Genomic DNA, 21,693 nt, shown 5'->3' on the forward strand with positions numbered 1-21,693 from the left:
GGCTTGTGCTTTTCAAAAAAATCTTTAAAGAAATTTCATTAGAATTAGTATAAATTAACTTTGTTCCTTTATCAATGTTCAAACATGCTGAAATACACTGGAAACTATACAATTCATATTTTAGGAGGGAGGGAAAAGGAGTTTGCTTCAGCATTTGTATTGTGTAGTATCTGATGGTGATTAAACCCAGTAGAAGTTGTCTCTTCTTTAAACCGATAACTGGTATTATCACTTATGACTTTGTTAGTAGACATGATGAATGAAGAATGTTTCGGGTGCATCTATATTAGCATTTTAGTTCAGATCAAAAGTATGCTGTTGTAATGAATCTCCCAGTTATCACTGCAGTGGTTTGCTTTGCAGGGAGATCTCAAAATTTATTTGCTGGATTACTTTCATTCTAAAACTAAAAAACCCAATCCCGTGCATCTAGTGTGTTCCAAGTGCAAAAGGGTATTCAAAATCTAATCAAATCCAGGAGCTAATCCAAAAAGAAACCATGACATGCCTACAGTGTGGTCACTGGCTCCTCAACACCAGCTATTTCGCTCCACAAATCCATTGTCCTACTGCAGAACTTGACTGATATAGATACAGCCATCAAACTCTAGCAAGAGTTAAGCATACTGTATAGTACTAAGAGTGGTATAATAGTAATTTTGCTACAGTATATTGCATTTTAAATTATGAACTTTGGTGCGAGGTATTCAGCACTTAAAATCTTAGCGTAAAATGTGTTTTAATTGCCTTCATTTTGATAGGTTCTAAAACAGATGTTTTAATTTTTCAGCCATGCACAGAAGTTCTTTTTATTGATATTTTCCATGAATATAATCAGACTCTTATCCCTGTGCTTTTAGAAATGGTTCACAGTCTACAAGGTAAGTTCTTTAAAAAATAAATGAACTGTAAAATGTAGAATTCTTTACATTTGCTTTTGTCAACCGTTACAACAATTCTACCTTGTTTCGTATAGTGCATTCACTCTGTGTTTTTGAAAGGACATGTTAATATTTTAAAAGTATTTCTAAACCTACCATAAGGAAAATGCAATGTTTACCTAGTAAGAGGAATTCCTAAGGATTCTTTACTTTTTGTCATAACTATTTTAGATGACTGACAAAGATGGGGGCATTTTTACTTTCATGAGGTTTCAGGCTTTCTTGAGAATGGTCAACAAGCTTTATAAATTCTGTAGGTTGTGTTTTACCGGGAACTTCCTGTTCAAATGTTGCAAGGCAGTTTATGGTAATTCTGCTGTTTCTCTGCAAAAATCCTGGGGAAAGAAAAAATGTTAGAAGAAAAAGTTCAAGTTATGCTGTCACTTTGGAGAGTCTAGAGGACTTTCCAAATCTGAAGAATCTGCTTTAGAAATTTAGTGGTTTTCTGTATGAAGACTGCAGTCTTCATAGACTGAGGAGTGATTCAAGTTTTAATTCTATTCTATGATTCTCTGCCCCCAAACTAAGTTTTGTAGTGGCCTTGAAAGACAATGAGTGGTAGCTGCTGCTTTGTTTTCCCTGTCATTTCAGCTTAGGTTGTTTCCCCAGGTTGTATCTTACCTGACTTAAAATATTTTATATTTGAACTTACCAGAACAGATCAGTACGTCCTATTAAATAGAAATAAATACTCATTTTCTGAGAGTGGCTTCTGACTTCACAGAATCTCTTCATAAAATACTTTGTGTACGTAAGTTTCAGGATGGCCTGCTGTGCTGTGATACTGGGAATGGTAAAAGGTTCCTTACAACAGGGTTGACAGTTATTTTGTCTTCCAAGAATTATGGAAGTTAGTACCTCTGTGCTAAGAGGTACATGTACACTTTTCTTTTCTCCTGAAGCCCCTAGTAGCCATTTCTGGATGTTTTCAACCTGAGAGTTACTGTTGGAAGTACTAGATGATATTAAGAATTCATTAATTCTTAAGATTTTAGAAAATCTTTACTTAACGCATTTTAAGTACACATGCACGCATGTAAGGTATATAGGAACTAGGTCTAGGACTCTCAGAAATAGTATCATATGGTTGATATTTATCAGCAATTTGCAGGTTTTGAGTCTGTTCATTTAAAATACATGCTTCTGACTTGCATGTTGCTGTTAAAAATATTCAGCTCTGAAGTCATCAGTCAAAAATGGGATATGAAAGCAGAGATTTGATTTTAGTATATTCAACTGAAGAAAGTATCAAAACTGAAATAACTGAACTTGTGAATAAAACAAAAATAGCAAAGCGATCTTAATTCACAGCATACTATTTAAAGTGTGTAAGTGCAAAGTTGCTTGTGTTCTTTGTTTTAGTTATACTTTTTTCTTTATTTTAACTTTGTCTTGTAGGATCTACCAACATGGAAGATACCAGTGCCATACTGATTAAAGATGCTGGTAAATTAAATTTTACTTTACCTTTAAAGTAACAGAGCTGCTTTTGTGTATGTGCTTGACTTCTTAAAAATTATATGAAGAATTTGCAAGATTTTTTTAAGACATTTGGGAATTAGGATCTGAACCCTGTTTCTTCTTTCACTTGATGTCAGTCTTCACTTTTTGAAATGCTTTTGTAAAAATATGGCACTTTTTCCAAATTTTTTATGAAAAAAACCCTTAGACAGTCTCCCGTATTGTCCTGTACTTTCCTGTCTGCAAATAAATGAGCTACAGTGCTTCCATGGAGATACTGTCCATTTTACAAGTGAGGAGATTTTATGGCAAAAGAAAAGAATTGTCTAAGACCTCTGATGGAACCATTCTTGATTTTAGAATAAAATCTTCATTGTTCTTACGGCTTTTAACTATTTTCAAGAGTTTGGATTTTCTTCTGCAATACCTTTTTTACTAAAATTTCTTCCAGAGTTCCCTTCACCATGGTCTGATAATGTCTTTCTTCAGAAAGATGTGCTTTAGTTTTGTTTTGTTTATTACGTTCAGGTTATCAAAAATGTTTTTTGAAACTTAGTCTGATTATTTAGTATTAAAAATTGAACATTTAAGCAAACAATAAGCATAACTATTGTTTTTCCCCAGTGTATAATGCGGTTGGACTGGCTGCTTATGAACTATTTGATAGTGTGGATTTTGATCAGTGGTTTAAAAATCAACTATTAGCAGAACTACAGGTTTCTCATAACAGGTAAACATCTTGGTTTGCTATGCCTTTATCCTTTAAATATGAACTGTTGATACAAATCTGATGATATACAATGTCTAATAATTGCAGACTTGGAAAATACTCAATATAATAAACACATCCACTAAATGAGCAGAGGTATGAAATACATATAGATAACTGATACAGTCACAGAAGTGACAGTGTTCCTGGCAGTTTATGTTTAAATTATGGTGTGGTGGATACTTCCAGGGTTCTGTAAAAATACTGTAAGTCTGTCCTCCTGCATATATTTGAGTTGACTAAACTTTCTCAGGACATTTACCTTTGCTCATTTAAAAAAAGATGTTTAGGCCTCCTGAGACCCCAGAGCCCTTTAGACAGCAAAGTTCAACTGAAATCTGTGGGAATAATCTCTGTAAAACTGTAGCTTAGCCAAAATAGTGCTTTATTCTTCTCTACTAGTTTAAATACAAGCCCTCTAGCACTCTTCAATTAATTTTGCCAGCAATAAAGTGGGGAAGTAAGGATTTGGGTTGTGTTGTAAAATGTGAATGATTGGAGGCTGGTTCTACATAAAGAGCCCATCTGCCGTGGGTTTTCCTTCTCACCAAGGTCCCTGTCACTGGGATGGCCTTCACATGAGTACCTTTTTTGTTTAGCAGCTATCACAGTATTTTGAAAGATCAGTTTTGGCATCTTGCCACAGACTGTCCATCTCTACAACTGACTAGAAGACAGTGTTCCTCCCTGTTCCTCAAACTGTCCCACTTCCCTCAGGGGAAGTAGTGACTGCTATTGTACATGCTAATCCTCATCAGATGAGTTCCAAATCACCCTTTGACTCTGAATAAGTATGTCTTATTTTTCTCATCAGAGTCATTAGCAGTGACCCTAATGTCCTTTGAAGAATTTTACTACTTTTTTTTCACATTTGCAGTTCATCTTACCAGACATAATGGGTGTTTGAAATATAAACTAATTTGTTTGCTAATACCTTTCAGAGCCACTATAAGTTGTAGTTGATTTTCTATAATGAGTTGCTAGCCAATTTCTTTAATTCCCAAATGCCAGTTATGAACACTTTTTTTACAAATACAGTTCAATTTCATGTAGAGTAGAAGATCCTGCTAAACTTACAAATACTAGAATGCTTCTTTTATTACAATATACTTTTTAAAACATTAATTATTTACTTTTGGTTGTATAACCTTTCTTCAGAGTCACAGAATAATTGCCACAGTTGTTTACCTGGTGTTTCCTAATGTTTTTATTCTTTCTCATTAGTCTTTTTTTTTTCCCCGTAAGATTTCAACTTCATCTTGCTACCTAGCAGTGGCCAAGTATTCTAATGGTTAGGGTAAATGTCAGAAGAGCAGGAAAAAATGAAAGATCTTGTATATATTATTGATCCTTTGTTGTGCTGTACCAGCACCAATCTCTGAATAAAGCTGCCATGGTATTCGTAGCACATGCTGGCTTTGGCATTTTTATGCTATTCATCCATATAGCATAAGTAAAACTGACAAAAGTCTTCTACGGTTGAAATAGATGTATTTACAGTTGGTAAGACAGCTACCTGATCATTTAGTTGACATTTATGATGTCCCAGGATGAAATTCCTGTGGGGACAGAAGCTTTCAGTAGAAGTCGTCCAGAAGTTTGAAGCCTTTTTTGCTTGAACTGCTTCTACTGCCAGCACCATTGGAGACCACCAATGCAACAAGGGAGACAGTGTTAGTAGTATGAATGGAGTGCTGCTTTAATGATGCTTCAGGAATACGTATGCAGTTCAGATAAAGCAGATTGGAGGGTACGATCTGCTGTCCTGCAGAATGTCCCATGGTGATTAGCATGCTTATTCACAAACTGGTTCATGTTTGGGAACACAAACCTTTGTGTTGTCAACATTGACATAGTTTGGTGTGTTTTGTTTTCTTTGAATGTTTCAGTGTCTTTTGGTAGTGAGTCTGTCAACCATGACCATACCAGTAGGAGAAATATGGAATTAATGAAAAATATTCTTAAAGACTTTTAGAAACATTGCATTGCCAAATTTATCACTTTCCATAATATTTAGTTTTGTACTGATTAAGGAGAAACTTTTCCATAATATGAAAATAGTTTACTGAGTACAATTTTTTTGCATTAATTCAATCTTAAAACAATTTTTCCTGCAGAGAGAGAAAGTATCGATGTGACGCTTAGTACTCTGGTATCAAGTAAGATACTTTTGACTTGAATGTCTGAATGCTGTCCAGACTACTTAAAGCTACTGTCCCATGACTATTGCAATAGAAGCTATCTCATTCTGGAACGTGGTCACTTTTCCCATGTGAGCTTTAGGTCCAGGAGGCTCAATCTGCTTGTATTGAGTCAGTGTGTGCTCTTAGTGTAAAAGCTAACGAAGTTCTAAGAGGTGAGCTTTTCCCACAAGTAGTGTCAGCAGACGGATATGTACTTAATGTCATGTCATTTAAAACTTTTCTTTATGTGATAGTGGTTTGAAAACTGTCCAATACGAACCTTAAGAAAAGCCTCTTAGTTTTGTAGTATTCTGATTTTTCCAAGGTTATCTGACATGAGCATTCAAAGAATAGAAAAAGTTGTATCATCACAGCTTCTGAAATAGAAGGATGTGTTAGTAAGGCAAGGTCTTGTGCAAGTCGTGCTTCAGCATGGATTGTTCATTCTTCACTGCCAGTCAATAAATCTCAAGCAATACTGGAATGTTACTCCTCATTAGCTTTGTGTTCCAGTTTAATGAACTGCTGTATATATGCTACTTCCACAACTTTCATGTTCTCTGAAGGTGTGCTTTGTTAATTATCTCATGGTTATGGGAATGTTTAATAAATCGCATTTATTAAATGTAAAGAAACCTCAGTAACTTCAGTTTAAATTGCTGTCTTGATGGCTTGCACGGCAGAAGTTCATCAAATGAAAAACACATTTAGGATAAGGCAAAATAATTCGTTAGTTAAAATTCTGTGAATAGGGTTCCTCTTCCCTAACATTATATGTCTGCAAGTTAAACATTTAAATCTGAGCTACTCTTCCTGATCAGCTTTTACAATCAATGGAGAAGAATAGCAGCGCTATGGAATGCTTTTCTCAGTCATTATGTTAGGCAATTCAGCTCGTTGTTCTGGTTCTTACTTCTTCCCATTGACGCTAAAGCTGTTTGATTTGTGCTCTTGTTGCTGCAGTGGTGCAAGATTAGGCGGTATCAGTTCTTCCTAAGAATAGTTTTAGACTGGTGACATGAAATAATCTGTCAGTTGCTGTAATGCAGTACTTAAGTTAGCATTTTTAAATTGTATATGACCTAAAATTTTGAGCATAAAAGGAATGTCAAGAAAATTGCTAGAAACAATGGTGAAAGCGGTAGACACCATTGTGGCAGTAATAAATGTGAGATGTATTTTTAGTTTCTTTTATTGGTGTGGTATGTGCAGAATAAACTGTGTCTCTAGTGAGACCTTCAAGATACAGTCATTTAGGATGAAAGTCATCTTTTTCAGACTAAGTTGGTATTCAGAATTTTGATGAAAAAGCTTTCTGTACCAAAGTTCTAAAGTTGGTCTTAACACACTACATCTTTTAATAATTGTTTTGGGAATAATGTTTTCCTAGTGATTCTTTGATTTCTTTTTCATCAAAGTATTCTAGAACAGCAAGTATAATGAGTTAATGAGTACAATTTTTTTCCCCTACTTTTAAAGATACAAACCAATACGCAGACGAGTAATTTGGCTGATTGGACAGTGGATTTCTGTAAAATTCAAATCAGACTTGAGACCTGTGTTGTATGAGGCAATTTGTAACTTGCTTCAAGACCAGGACTTAGTGGTAAGTATAAATCAGTAATGTTTTGGATTACATATTTGTTCTGTAAACACAAGTGAAACATAAATACCATACCTTGTGTGAACTTGATTGAGAATTTCATAACGTCATACCTTAAAGTCTGTTGTGTCTTGCAAAAGATAACCTGTTGGGAATTGTGGGGGTGTTTAATTGTGGAGATGTTGAACAATAAGGTCAAAGACATGAAACAAGCTCTTAAGATGTTTGCTAGTGATGACTTTGGTGGGAAAATGAATGGCAATAGCAGTAGTCTGTTTTTTGTAAGAAAGTTGTGAAGTGTCTTGAGATAAATAATTTATAAACAACTGAACACTTTGTGTAGATAAAACAGGGTTATTCTGTGACTAGTCCCTGCAGTATACAGTATTACTTAAGTATCAACATAGTTATCTGCTAGCAGAATATGATAAATGGCATTGGTTGCCAAGCTGATTGAGTACAATTCTGTGGTTTTAAGCTACAATTTCAGTTTACCAGCAGGTGAGGTTGAGTTGAGAAGCTGGTTTTGCAATTGCTTCTTTTGTTTTTATTTTTAAACAGACCTAGCAGCCAACAAATAAAACAAACCTAGCTAGTTTGTTAGTTAAAAATTAGTAATTGGCAGTCATCAGTTACTTCTGTGATTCCAGACAGCTTTAGCAGAGCAGGATGTGTTTCTGTGTCAATGTTGTGACTGTTTTCACTTAATGCTTTCTGAGCATTTGAATACCTGCAAGGGAAGAAGATGCTAACTTGCTGAGTTTATTTGATTCTGTGCTTTTTGGGTGACAGCAAGCCATGAGATAATCCCAAGTTAAACTCCTTCTCTATTGCAAGAGTTTTTATCACAGGCTAGATATCTTCCTATTTAATTCTTTCTTGACCTTCATGAAGGTTTTGCTGGAGTAGTTTCTCCAGATGGTACCACTTTAGCAATGCCAAATAAAATTAAAGGATACTAAAATGAAAGCAATTGAAAATGTTTGAATTGAAGTAACTACATTTCTTAGAGGATGACAGAACTCATAGAATGATGCAGTTCCAAAAACAGCAACTGATTTGATATTGTTAGAAATTATGTTGATAATCAAAATATTTAATGGACATATGCGTGATGCTTCTTGACTTTTGTCTTTCAGGTCCGTATTGAGACAGCTACAACACTGAAGTTAAATATCCTTTTATTGGCAAAGCTGTTTGATTAGTTCTTAATTCACAGTTACTGGAAAATAAACAATTTTAAACTTACTACCAAATTCTTCATTATAATTTTTGTGTATCTGTGGTATCTTTGCTCAGTTGAGTCTTGTATCCATCTGCAATCTGTATTATTTTTCCTTAATGGTTGTCTACCTGTTGATGACTTCGAGTTCAGAACTGACCAGTTCTTACCGGTAAGAGCATCTTATCCGATAAGCAGATAGATCCATAGAGGAAAGCAGGAAAAAAATATTTTCCACTTTAATTTTAAACCAGGAAAAAATAATTTCCAATTTCATTTTAAATCACACTATTTAGTAATCAGTGTGTGTATGTTTGGGGTTTTTTTTGTCTTTATAGGCCAAAATATGTAAAAACTCATACAGCTGCTGTTAAGGTTACTAAAGTGCAATATACAGGCAGACAATTCAAAAAGTACTATGACTATTACAAATTTCTAGTGTTGTGTTTAGTACTATATATACTATGTATTACCAGATGCTAAGTTTCTTCATGCTAAGACAACATGAATGATGTCCTTAACAAATACGTCTCTACATCAATGTGACTTTCCAGTATGCCTGTTTCACACAGTACTTTCCAACCTGCTGTTTCACACGCATATTAAATATAAGTGTGTGGTTAAAATAGTGCCTTAAAAACATAGATTTTCTTGGTCTCCTATATTTGTGTTCTTTACAGTGGTCACTACTGTTGTCAATAAGTAAACAATGAAATATTAGGTATAAATGCAGCAAAGATTTATTTTGATCACTCAAATGTAGCAGGTGCTTTTTCTTCTCATTTCATTATGACTTCCGTGTTAATTGCAACTTTCTTGAGAACAAACAAAGAAAAATGTAGAGTGCATCTACACTATAAACATTGGAATTGTTTAAGGTGTCTTTTTCAGTTCAGTAAATTTTATCTACTGAACCAAAAGCTGGAAGATGGTACCTTTGCTTTGAGCCTAACAAAGTGCTCCTTCTGGAGAGATGGCTTTCAGCTTTATAGTATTTTATCTGTGAAGCCATGTTAAACACTTACCAAAACATGAAAATTATTTATGTTCAAACTGATCACGTTTGAACTGTTACATAAAAGCATATCTGAATTTTTTTATCTTGTTTAGGCAGTGATTGGCTAGTGTGTGTTTTTCCAAATGAAACTGTAACATTTTGCACGCTTCCTAAGTGTCTTTCAAGGTTCATAGATGTCTTAGAGTTGTAAGGATACAGGAGAATCACCAGTTCATGTCACTAGTTGTATTTTGGATGGTCTAATCTGTAGTTGTTTATTTTTCTTTTAGTATCTGGAATCCATGTTTACACTGCTTTTTCAGCTGCTGCAGGAAGTAACACAATGTGACACCAAAATGCATGTTCTTCACGTTCTGTCTTGTGTGATTGAAAGAGTCAATATGCAGGTATTTCGTTACAGATTTCAGTGTTAGCTTTGTACTAAGAACACACAGGAGGACTTGATGTTTTTGGCTTTTATGAAAATAGTAGAAAAATGTCATTGATTAATAGACTGGTTATTGTTATGGTAGGTGCCTGCATTGTTTGCAGTACTTGGATCTCTAACTTTTCAGGTCTCATTTATCTTTTGTGTAAAATGTTCTTGCTCAGTTACTATTCTTTATTTACTGTCTATTTTTTGTATTGACTCATCTTTTAGAGTACAGAAAGATTTTCACTGCTTATCTTACTACATTTCTTGCAATTGTCTTTTTTAATTGTAATTTATTCTACTTATCTTCTATCTGAACTAGTATTTTATTAAATCTTAAAAGATGTTTTTGGGGACAAAATGCTTCACAGTCCTACAGACTGTGCAGTTAAACTTGTAATCTCTCATTGGCACTGATACAGATCACAATTGCCTATACAGCACTCTGCGTAACTGCATGAAAAGTTTCAAGTTCCCATTATGAATTTTCACTACTTCCTTCTTAGTGTTAAAGTATATTCTTCAGCTTATACATGAAGAAATTGAAGATGTTTTTGCAGAATTAAAAAAAAGAATTGTTGACTGCTCTTGTCTCAGGTTTTTTTTTGCGGTATTACTGTATTAAGGACAGAGATAATGCATGGTTTTGAGTTGATCTCCTCTTTCTACAAGTAGTCCTGTCTGAGAGCCAGATTAAGCTTTCCTAATTGGCCCTTGTAGGAAAAGTCAACATGGCAGCAGATTTCCCTGTGTTTTAGATCAGCTAGAGAAGCAGCAGAAAAAACAAATTAACAAAGAACCTTTGAGTCTGTTTAGGTTAATTCCTAATTAAATACTATAGAAGACAGATTAACCTTTTAGTATTGTAGAGTATCATAGAAAAAATTTAGGTTGGGACAAACCTCTGGAGGTTATGTAGTCCAACCCTTGCTCAAAGGGTGGGTAACTTCAGAGGTTATTCAGCATTATTTTTTTTTTATGGGAACTGGTTTTGGTTGTCTTAAAGGATGACATTATTTAGGAATCCTGTTTAAGTGAGGAATATATTAATATGAAAGTATCTCTGGTTATCAAAATAAGTATTTTTTCTATTTACTACTTAAGCCTGATTGCCATGCACAAACATTACCATAAGTAATATATTCTTTTCAAACCACTGTGCAGTCAGGAGTTACTTTAGCCACAGAGTATGGAATATGGTGTTTTAGGAAGAGGGAAAGAGGAGTAAATTAAAGCAAACCCTATTTTTACTTTGACAAAAGCAGCTCTTAAATATTTCAGAAATTATGCTTGGGATAAATTAATGGCCTTGTTTTTCACACATTAAGAAACAAATTTGTGTCCTGAACTTCAGATACGACCATACGTAGGATGTTTGGTTCAGTATTTACCACTCCTTTGGAAACAGAGTGAGGAGCACAATATGCTACGATGTGCCATTCTAACCACCCTAATCCATCTCGTCCAGGTAAGGGGTCAGAATCATAAATGTTGCCAGTATCTCCTACAGTTCTTTCTCCGACATGTCTACATGTTCTCTGTGTGTGTGTGTGTGTTTATATGCATATGTATATAGATATAGGTAAAATTAAGGTATGTTTTGGTTTTATAGGCTATTTCTAAATGTTTTCAGTCTTACAGTAAAGACATGGTTTTCTGATAGTGGAGTTAAACATGGCTGATGTTAAGCACTTAACTGTTTTGTTTCCAGGGGCTTGTTCAGTAAAAGCAGTTCTGTAGGCAGATTTGCTTGTGTTCTGGAGGGTTTTGGTTTTGTAATCTTGGAAATGAGCCTGCTTTAGTGACTTTATAGTCTACGTGAAAGAGCTTGTTCTGGCTTCCTGTATTTCCCAGCTGACATTAGGAGTGTCGGTCTTTTCTTGCAGTCATTGTGTATGGTTCAGACTTGATTCTGCAGTGTAGCACATCTGTTTCCCCGTTGCTTGCCATTCAGCTCCCAGGGATGTGGAATTTATTTTCTTTGCAAACTTTCTGTGAAGACAAGTCATTTTTAAATCATAGCCCAAGATATGGGCCACCACAACAAGTTTCACTTGGCCTGTTCTTTAAATTTGCATTTTAATTCAGATTAGTGTCAAATGTTCCTTGTTTAAATCATAACTTAAGGTTAATGTCTCCAAGGTGGTGTTGGCATTGACTAATTGTGATGAGTCATCTTTTTTATTTAGAATTCCAACCCTTTTATTGTTACCATTTTCACCATTACCTTTCTACTGCATAACCTCTGGTACCTATTATGTCCTCTTGCAATGATTTCTGCAACCTTTTTATATAACATAATGGAAAAAATAGCTTATTTCATCCCTTCTTAAATTTCCTAGCTTTTCTGATATTAGCTTCTGCTTTGTTCGTATGTTACATGAAACAGATAATAGCAGCTCTGAGCTGCCTGCTTTGTTATGTAACTAATTTGCATCACATGCTGTTATTTGTATGTCAGTCTCCTTCATTTTTTTCTTTTTTTGTGAATTTACTATGCTCATTATTTTCTTTTTAGCTATACTTGAATATCTCTGCTTTTTAATGTCTGTTTTAAAATGAAATGGTCAGAACTATTAAAATATCTGTGAGCTAGGGACTACTATCACCTTACCTTTGTTTGTGACTGTGGCTTCTAAGTGCCATAAGTGATAGTAATACCAAGAATAGATGTGAACATAGTGATTCTCAGACTGTTGTTTTTCTGTAGATTTTTGTAGGGTTTTTTTTATATCTGTGTGTTGTAGGGAACTTTTCCTTTCCAGAATATATTGCTTGCATTTATCAACATTAGGTTTCATTTGCCTATATTTGTTTATTTAGCCAAGTTTGGTTAGTTCACTTAGTATCTTGCAGTTCTCAAAACTGAAGAAATCTGGGTAACTTCTGATCTCAAATTTTGCCATATAACATTAATAGCTATGTTGACCAACTTCGTATCTAAAAAGAAGTTGCAGGTAATCTGTAGTCAGATGAATGAGTTTTGACCTTTTAGAATCATAGAATCGTAGAATCATTTAGGTTGGAAAAGACTCTTAAGATCGAGTTCAGCCATTAACGCTGCCAAGTCCACCACTAAACCATGTCCTGAAATGCCACATCTACTTGTCTTTTAAATACCTCCAGGGATGGTGACTCATCCACTTCCCTGGGCAGCCTGTTCCAATGCTTGATAACCCTTCCTGTGAAGAAATTTTTCCTAATATCCAATTTAAACCTCCCCTGGGGAGAAGAGACCGACACCAACCTCACTACAATCTCCTTTCAGGCAGTTGTAGAGAGCAATAAGGTCTCCCTTCAGCCTCCTTTTCTCCAGGCTAAACCACCCCAGTTCCCTTAGCTGCTCCTCATAAGACTTGTGCTCTAGACCCTTCACCAGCCTCATTGCTCTTCTTTGGATGTGCTCCAGCACCTCAATGTCTGTCTTGTAGTATCTGGGGTGCAGCCTCACCAGTGCCCAGTACAGGGGGACGATCACCTCCCTGCTCCTGCTGGCCACACTATTTCTGATACAGGCCAGGATGCCATTGGCCTTCTTGGCCACCTGGGCACACTGCTGGCTCATATTCAGCCGGCTGTCAACCAGCACCCCCAGGTCTTTTTCTGCCGGGCAGCTTTCCATCCACTCTTCCCCAAGCCTGTAGCACTGCATGGGGTTGTTGTGACCCAAGTGTAGGACCCAGCACTTGGCCTTGCTGAACCTTGTACAGTTGGCCTCAGCCCATCAATCCAGCCTGTCCAGATCCCTCTGTAGAGCCTTCCTACCCTCGAGCAGATCAACCCTTCTGCCCAACTTGGTGTCATCCGCAAACTTACTGAGGGTGCACTCGATCCCCTTGTCCAGATCACTGATAAAGATACTAAACAGAACTGGCCCCAGTGCTGGGCCCTTGGGAACACCACTTGTGACCGGCCACCAACAGGACTTAACTCCATTCACCACCACTCTTTGGGCTCAGCCATCCAGCCAACTTTTCACCCAGTGAAGAGTACACCCTTCCAAGCCATGAGCAGCCAGGTTCTCCAGAAGAACGCTGTGTGGAAACTGTGTCAAAGGCCTTACTGAAGTCCAGGTAGACAACATCCACAGCCTTTCCCTCATCCACTAAGCAGGTCATCTTGTCATAGAAGGAGATCAAGTTGGTCAAGCAGGACCGGCCTTTCATAAAACCATGCTGGCTAGGTCGATCACCTGGTTGTCCTGTATAGGCCACTTGATGGCACTCAAGAGGAGCTGCTTGAGTGGTTTTGATTCTTGATGGTAACTCGCATCTCTTCCCTATTTTTCCCTAATTCCTCTAGAGGCTTACTGTAATACCTTGGCAGAGAATTTTGAAAGCCTATAGAAATTATTAGCTGCTTGCTTTATCCAGAGTTCGTTAAAATTAACTGAGTTTCTTACCAGTGAAGGAAAAGATCTTGGTATAATTAAATAATCCTGGAACTTGAAATATCTAGAAATATCTGCTGTTGGCAGCAAAAAGGCTAATAAAATGCAGTAGGTTCCTGAGAAAAGATTGACAAATAGAACAGTACATGGTTATATTGCCTACAGAATCCATGCTATTAAGTACTTCTTTAATATGGACTATATGCCATCCCACCTTCTCCAACCCCTACTACATCTCAAAAAGATGTCATAAGACTAGCAAAGATCAAGATCAGTGCTCCTAGGATATAGGGCAGTATCCATACAGGAACAGACTGAATATGTAGGCAGTCTTGAACTTGTGGTAACACATGGCTGAGAGGACAGTATTGTAGAGGTTAACAGTGGAAGGAAGATGGAAGGGGAATGACTAGACATTACAAATACAGGGAAAATTAGGGTTCTTTAAAAGTGGAGTTAGTTCAAACAAAGACAAATTATATTTTCACAATAAACAAATTTGGAACTTCTTGTTACTGGCCCATGTAGGTACCAAAAATATAGGTGGACACAAAGACATTAGACAAATTTATGGAAGATTCCATTTCTTTTAAGGCAAGTTTGTTTAAATAAACAAATAATTCCACAAAGAAGCCTTAACTTAGAAACATCATGTAATTTTAAACTTAACATTTTCCAAATACAGTAATTATGCAAAAGCAGCATTCAACTAGCTTCAGTTCTCTTAAGTAGTAATATTACAAAATAGTTCCCAATTTAAGAATTCCATTCCTTTTAGGATTAGTTTTAATTTATGATTTGTTTTGAAAATAGTTATCTTTAGCTCATTTGTAAAAATTGGGTTTTCTTATTAAATGATTGCTGAAAAAATTCTTTACTCTGCATTCTTGGGAAGATATCTTTGCATATGGCTAATGCATCATTTAAAAAAATAAATCACTGTCATCAGTCTCTGAATATTTGTGTAGCAACAAAAACAAACCCTTCTCTTGGTTCTTTAGAATATGTCAAAAGATTTAGTATGTAGTAAGGTCCAAAGAGTAATTCTTTTCCTGATCTTTAAAACACTTTTTTCAGTATTTAATCATTTAGTATTTGTTAGAGCTGTGACTTTTCCCAGAAAGAGAATAACCAGTTAATGTTTTTAGGAATGTGTATTGTTTATAACTTTTTCTTGCAGACCATTTATAAGCTGCTTTTTTCAAAAAAACTTACATAATTTTCTCAAGACATGTTGAGAGAAAGCTCAAGAGTGTCAGACTATTTTGTTGTTCTATGAAATGGATGCAAGTTCAGCCTTTGATATCTTGAATGCATGTTTACAGTATGCAAATAGAACAGCATCACAGATCTCTTTCAATGCTATTCTTTAAATGTTTGATTTTGCAATTTTTAAAGTATTGTACACTTTTTATTTACTTTTATAGGGACTGGGAGCAGAGAGCAAAAATCTCTATCCTTTTCTACTTCCAGTTATTCAGCTAAGTACAGATGTTTCTCAGCCTCCACATGTCTATCTTCTGGAAGATGGTTTAGAGTTATGGTAATGTTCTTTGTCAGTTTCTAATTTTTAAAATGTTATTTTTGTATCCCCAGATGAAAAAAAAAATATTTAAAAAGATTTGACTGTAGTAAGAATTTATATGTTCTTGTTATCTTACATTGAGATCATCTGTGTCATACCTTTTTTCAGAAAAGATGAGGTTAGGAAGTTAATGAAAGAAACAAAAATAACTGAGTAGGTAATCCATTTTCGGGCAGTTCATATTGAGATACAGTTCTGTTGTGATAAGGAACAGCAAGACACAAAGTCTAGACTCACAATAATGCGCATGCTAAACTAACAATTTTATGTGCTTGGCTTTGGGAGCACAATAAACCACAGATTTTCAGAGCTGGTTGCTGGAAGAGATTGCAAGTTTACAAGGATAAAATGCAGAAGTTATCTTCCAGATCTCAAGCTATTTGGTGACTGAACATAAAACAAGAAATGGCACTGTGATCAGTTTGCCATGAGCCTAATTTGTTTGGTTTTGGGGCAGCTGACACTCTATGAGGAGGAAACTGTTACCTGGACCAAATTCAGCACATCTTTCCTGCATAATAGGCATATATTGAGTTGCCTTGAAATAGTGAGGGATTCTTTTGATCTAAGTTGTAGATGGGCATTTGAATTACAAATACTTAACATACAAATGATCTGTTCTATGTGCAGCAAAACTAAGATTTATAATGCTGGTGGGGCAGCAAGTTGAAGTGCAAGATCTTAACAGAATTTAAGACAGGGGCCTCCTTAATGTATCAGTTTAGTACCTTTATATCTTCTTAATAATACTGATCTTGAGGTTGTTATTCTGATGCCTACGCAGAAGAATGGTATTTTAAGATGTCCTAGAGCATCAGAGGAATCTGGATGGAGCTGGCAGAGACAGCTTGGACTCTAATGGCTTTTGAACCAAGGGCAGGAGAACAGCTAAGATACTTTACATAATCAGAAAAGTTAAAGACAATAATCCTACACCTACGATCTAGGAACAAACTGGAATGTGTTGCTGTGGCTTTAACTATGAATTTAATTTACAGCTACTGTTTTCAAACCTCAGGAATTTTAAATTGTTACAAACAATGTTGAGCATATAGTTATGCTTTTTATGTATGGTAATCAATGCATCATTTCAGACCTCCAAAAAAAAAAAAAAGTAAAGGTTTGAGCTGGTTGCCATCACAGCTGTTCCTATGAGCTGTAGAACACTACATGCATTGTCCTTACACCATGAATATCCCTCTCTACCCACCTTCTCTGAGTTCAAGTTGTGTACTTAAACATTCTCATCACTGCATTTTGGAGGTTACGTTGTCTTTATAAAAAGCCAGTAGCATGTTTTTCTTTTCCTACCTTAGCCAGACCCATGCCTATACTGATGGGTGTCTTGTAAGGACTACTGCTGCACTTGAAATATGCTTCAAGTAATTGTTACACATTATTTAAGGATCATATAGATGGTTACTAGAAGTTACAATGTTTTACATCTGTCGGAATGATTGCTCAATGTTATTCATAGATTATATGAATATTTTGCTTAATGTATTCTTAGGTTAGTGACATTGGAGAATAGTCCATGTCTTACACCTGAGCTCCTGAGAATATTTCAGAACATGTCTGCACTTCTTGGTAAGTCTTTAACTAATAAGATTTCTGGGTTTTTTTTTTTTTCTACTGCTTGTGTTCATGCATTAAGTAATGCTGCTGTGGCTACAGGACCTAAGGGGGCTTGCAAAATTGTAACTATTAAAAAATGAAAACCAGGTTTTTATTGTTTCACTTTCCCATCTTTAATATTTGTTATCTACTTACCCTGGTTCTCTTTTTTTAATAAGTTGAAGCTGCTTTGTACCCAAAAGATAAGACGAATTTCAGTTTATAATTTCAGAGGGTTTTTTAAGAAGTTCCTGAAATTTAACACCAAATGTGCTGAATTTTAGTGATACTGATTATATGGAATATTTGCCTGTTCTGCCTGCAACCAGAATGTTTTGTAGTCTGAAGAGTTGAAGGTTCCATTATTAGCTTTTCCATTATTTGGTTAGTAACTATGTAGGATGTTTTCAAACTACCTAAATATGTCTCTAAGTGTATCAGTCAAGCAGCACTGAAATTAAAAGCTGTAGTTTTGCCTGAGTTGTTGACAAAATACAAACTTATTAATGAGGTTTAAGATTCAGTGCTTAGGAAATACTGATATTTGGGGTGCTTTTGCTTTTTTGATAATTAAAAGGTTTATAAAAATTTTGTGGTTTAATTTTATTATGTAAAGATGTTTTTGTTTAATGAAATCTTTTGTAGGTTGTGGAGCTAATACAGCAAATTGATTCGGTTTTTAGAGGAATGTGCTTATAAAATTGCAGAAGTTAGCTTTTTAATTGTTTTCAGCATTTAATGTTTTAGTTTGACTAAACGTCAGTAGAAAGTTAAATCACAGTGGGTAGGTGGTGCAAGATCAAGCCTTCTGTTACTCATCTGTGTATACTAGATCTCTAATGACAAAACTGCTCAGGAAAGTAGTGTTTTGTAGTGGTTTTAGTTTTTAACTCCAGAGCTACCTCTTAAGTTTTGTAGCTGCCAAATACTTACTATTTCTATTCATTCATGTCTACACACCTACCCTTCCTCCTTCTTCTGTGTTAGCAGTAGATAGTATTGGCTACAGGAAGCTTGCACTATACAAATGGTTGTGATTTTCGTAGTTGTGTCATACTGCCAATCTGTTTGATTTAAATTCAGAAATACTCTGTATTTATGGCGTGTTTACATTTGCCACTGCTATTTTCTCCCCACCCTGTCCTCCCTAGTCCTCATGTGGTACTTTTCAGGGAAGAGACGAGGATGAATGGAAACCTTGGCATACTCTTTGTTGTGGTTTAACCCCAGCAGCAACTAAGCACCACTCAGCTGCTTACTCTCTCCCCACCCACCCAGTGGGATGGGGGAGAAAATCAGGAAAAGAAGTAAAACTCATGGGTTGAGATAAAAACGGTTTACTAGAAAGAAAAGAAGAAACTAATAATGATAATGATAACACTAATAAAATGACAACAGTAATAATAAAAGGATTGGAATATACAAATGATGCACAGCGCAATTGCTCGCCCCCTGCTGATCAATGCCCAGTTAGTCCCCAAGCGGCGATCCCCCCAGTTTATATACTGGACATGATGTCACATGGTATGGAATACCCTGTTGGCCAGTTTGGGTCAGCTGCCCTGGCTGCGTCCCCTCCCAACTGCTTGTGCCCCTCCAGCCTCCTCGCTGGCTGGGCATGAGAAGCTGAAAAACCCTTGACTGTAGACTAAACATTACTTAGCAACAACTGAAAACATCAGTGTGTTATCAACATTCTTCTTACACCAAACTCAAAACCATAGCTCTCTGCCAGCTACTGGGAAGACAATTAACTCTATCCCAGCTGAAACCAGGACAGTATCCACCCCTTATTCTATACCATTGATGTCATACTCAGTTTCCATACCTTCAGTTACACCCCAGTCAATCATCATCACCTTTTCTGTCCCTTTGAGATATATAAATTATATATATTTATATTTATATATGTATACACACACAGAGATATCATTGCTTGAGTTTATGGGTCGTGCTCATAAAACGTTTGTTGAGTTCATTTAGTTCCCAGCTCTGGGCTCCATCTGTCATACCAGTTTTTCTGGGCAGGAGGGATGGTGCAAAGTCCTCAGTTGGCAGAGCAGGATTGGGCTTCAGTGCGGTGTGACAAGCAGGTCATATTGAACACAGCAGGAGGATAGTGTGCACCATTGGATTGTTGCATGCTGGAGTGAGTTCTGGTTCCATCACTACTGTGCTTCACTGAGTTTTATCACAGTTCATTCTTGTTTGATCTAAGTGATTCTTACTGTAGTACTATGGATATAGCATAGAACAATTATAGTAATGATAACATACAGTAGCAGGGTTATATAGCAAGTAATATCATATAGTCTAATTCTGGCTATTCTCACCTAAAATCAAATCCCCTTGAGGCACACATTGGACTTCCCCATCTTTTTGCATCACCCACCAAGTGCACCCAGGTTCTTGAGCAAAAGCAATCCCATGAATGGGTTACCTTTGCCTGAGGCAGGAGTAACCCAGACTGTCTTCCCTAACATATTTTTTATGTGCACTCCAGGGACTTTATCCCCTTCTACGGTACATAAATTCTCACTGGGCAGGCCCCTCTGGCAGATCCTCTGGTATTGACTGACCAGATGTCTTTTGCTAAATGTGTATCCCAGTGTTTGAAAGTTCCACCCCCCATTGCTCTCAGTGTAGTTTTCAGCAGTCCATTGTATCGTTCAATTTTTCCAGAGGCCGGTGCATGATAAGGGATATGATATACCCACTCAATGCCATGCTCTTTGGCCCAGGTATCTATGAGGTTCTTTCAGAAATGAGTCCTGTTGTTGGACTCAATTCTTTCTGGGGTGCCATGTTGCCACAAGACCTGTTTTTCAAGCCCCAGGATAGTGTTCTGGGTGGTGGCATGGGGCATGAGATTTGTTTCCAGCCATCCAGTGGTTGCTTCCACCATTGTAAGCGCATAGCACTTGCCTTGGTGAGTTTGTGGGAGTGTGATATAGTCAATCTGCCAGGCTTCACCATATTTATATTTCAGCCATCGTCCTCCATACCACAGGGGCTTTAACAGCTTGGCTTGCTTAATTGCAGCACATGTTTCAGAGTCATGGATAACCTGTGCGATCGTGTCCATGGTCAAGTTCCAGCCCTCGACTGCAAGCCCATCTATATGTTGCATCTCTTCCCTGATGGCCTGAAGTATCACCAAGCCATAAATAGCTCACCCTTACGTTGCCAGTCCAGATCCACCTGAGACACTTCAATCCTGGCAGCCTGATCCACCTGTTGGTTATTTTGATGTTCTTTAGTGGCCCAACTCTTGGGTAGATGAGCATCTACATGACGTACTTTTACAGCCAGATGCTCTAGCCGGGACGCAATATCTTGCCACAGTGCGGCAGCCCAAATGGGTTTACCTCTGCGCTGCCAGTTGCTCTGCTTCCATTGCTGTAACCACCTCCACAGGGCATTTGCCACCATCCATGAGTGAGTACAGAGATAGAGCACTGGCCACTTTTCTTTTTCAGCAATATCTAATGCTAGCTGTATGGCTTTCACCTCTGCAAACTGACTGGATTCACCTTCTCCTTCAGCAGTTTCTGTGACTTGTCGTGTAGGACTCCATACAGCAGCCTTCCACCTCCAGTGCTTTCCCACAATGCGACAGGACCCATCAGTGAAAAGGGCATATTGCCTCTCATTTTCTGACAGTTTATTATACAGCGGAGCCTCTTCAGCACATGTCACCTCCTCCTCTGGTGATATTCAGAAATCTTTGCCTTCTGGCCAGTCCATGATCACTTCCAAAATTCCTGAGCGACTGGGGTTTCCTATGCGAGCCCGTCGTGTGATCAGTGCAACCCATTTACTCCACGTGGCATCAGTTGCACGATGTGTAGAGGAGACCCTCCCTTTGAACATCCAGCCCAGCACTGGCAGTCAGGGTGCTAAGAGGAGCTGTGTCTCAGTACCAACCACTTCTGAGGCAGCTCGAACTCCTTCATACGCTGCCAATATCTCTTTTTCAGTTGGAGTATAGCGAGCCTTGGATCCTCAATATCCCCAACTCCAAAACCCCAGGGGTCGGCCTCGGGTCTCCCCGGGTGCTTCTGCCAGAGACTCCAGGTTGGGCCATTCTCCCTGGCTGCGGTATAGAGCACATTTTTAACATCTTGTCCTGCCCGTACTGGTCCAGGGGCTACTGCTTGAACAATCTCCTGTTTAATTTGTTCAAAGGCTTGCTGTTTCTCAGGGCTCCATTTAAAATCGTTCTTCTTCCAGGTCACCTGATAGGGAGGGCTTACAATCAGACTTTATTTTGGAATATGCATTCTCCAAAAGTTCACGACACCTAAGAAGACCTGTGTTTCCTTTTTATTAGTTGGACACATAGCTGATATTTTATTGATCACATCCATTGGGATCTGACAATGTCCATCTTGCCATTTTATTCCTAAAAACTGGATCTCCTGTGCAGGTCCCTTGACCTTACTTTCTTTTATGGCAAAACCAGCTTTCAGAAGGATTTCAGTTATTTTCTTCC

At 37.1% G+C, this 21,693-nt stretch overlaps 1 protein-coding gene across 6 annotated transcripts in view; it reads left to right on the forward strand.

Moving 5' to 3' along the window:
* IPO11 (importin 11) overlaps positions 1-21,693 on the forward strand; it is a 105,813-nt gene that overhangs the window by 34,245 nt on the left and 49,875 nt on the right. For all 6 annotated transcript variants that reach the window (XM_069777386.1, XM_069777385.1, XM_069777383.1 and 3 more), the window contains 10 exons: positions 791-881; positions 2,340-2,387; positions 3,027-3,132; positions 6,834-6,960; positions 8,097-8,130; positions 8,311-8,351; positions 9,467-9,583; positions 10,964-11,077; positions 15,427-15,542; positions 17,095-17,171. In XM_069777386.1, coding sequence (XP_069633487.1) covers positions 791-881; positions 2,340-2,387; positions 3,027-3,132; positions 6,834-6,960; positions 8,097-8,130; positions 8,311-8,351; positions 9,467-9,583; positions 10,964-11,077; positions 15,427-15,542; positions 17,095-17,171 — 871 coding nt within the window. The remainder of the gene's footprint in view (positions 1-790; positions 882-2,339; positions 2,388-3,026; positions 3,133-6,833; positions 6,961-8,096; positions 8,131-8,310; positions 8,352-9,466; positions 9,584-10,963; positions 11,078-15,426; positions 15,543-17,094; positions 17,172-21,693) is intronic.

The sequence above is a fragment of the Haliaeetus albicilla genome, chromosome Z, assembly GCF_947461875.1.
Source record: "Haliaeetus albicilla chromosome Z, bHalAlb1.1, whole genome shotgun sequence".
NCBI lineage: Eukaryota > Metazoa > Chordata > Aves > Accipitriformes > Accipitridae > Haliaeetus > Haliaeetus albicilla.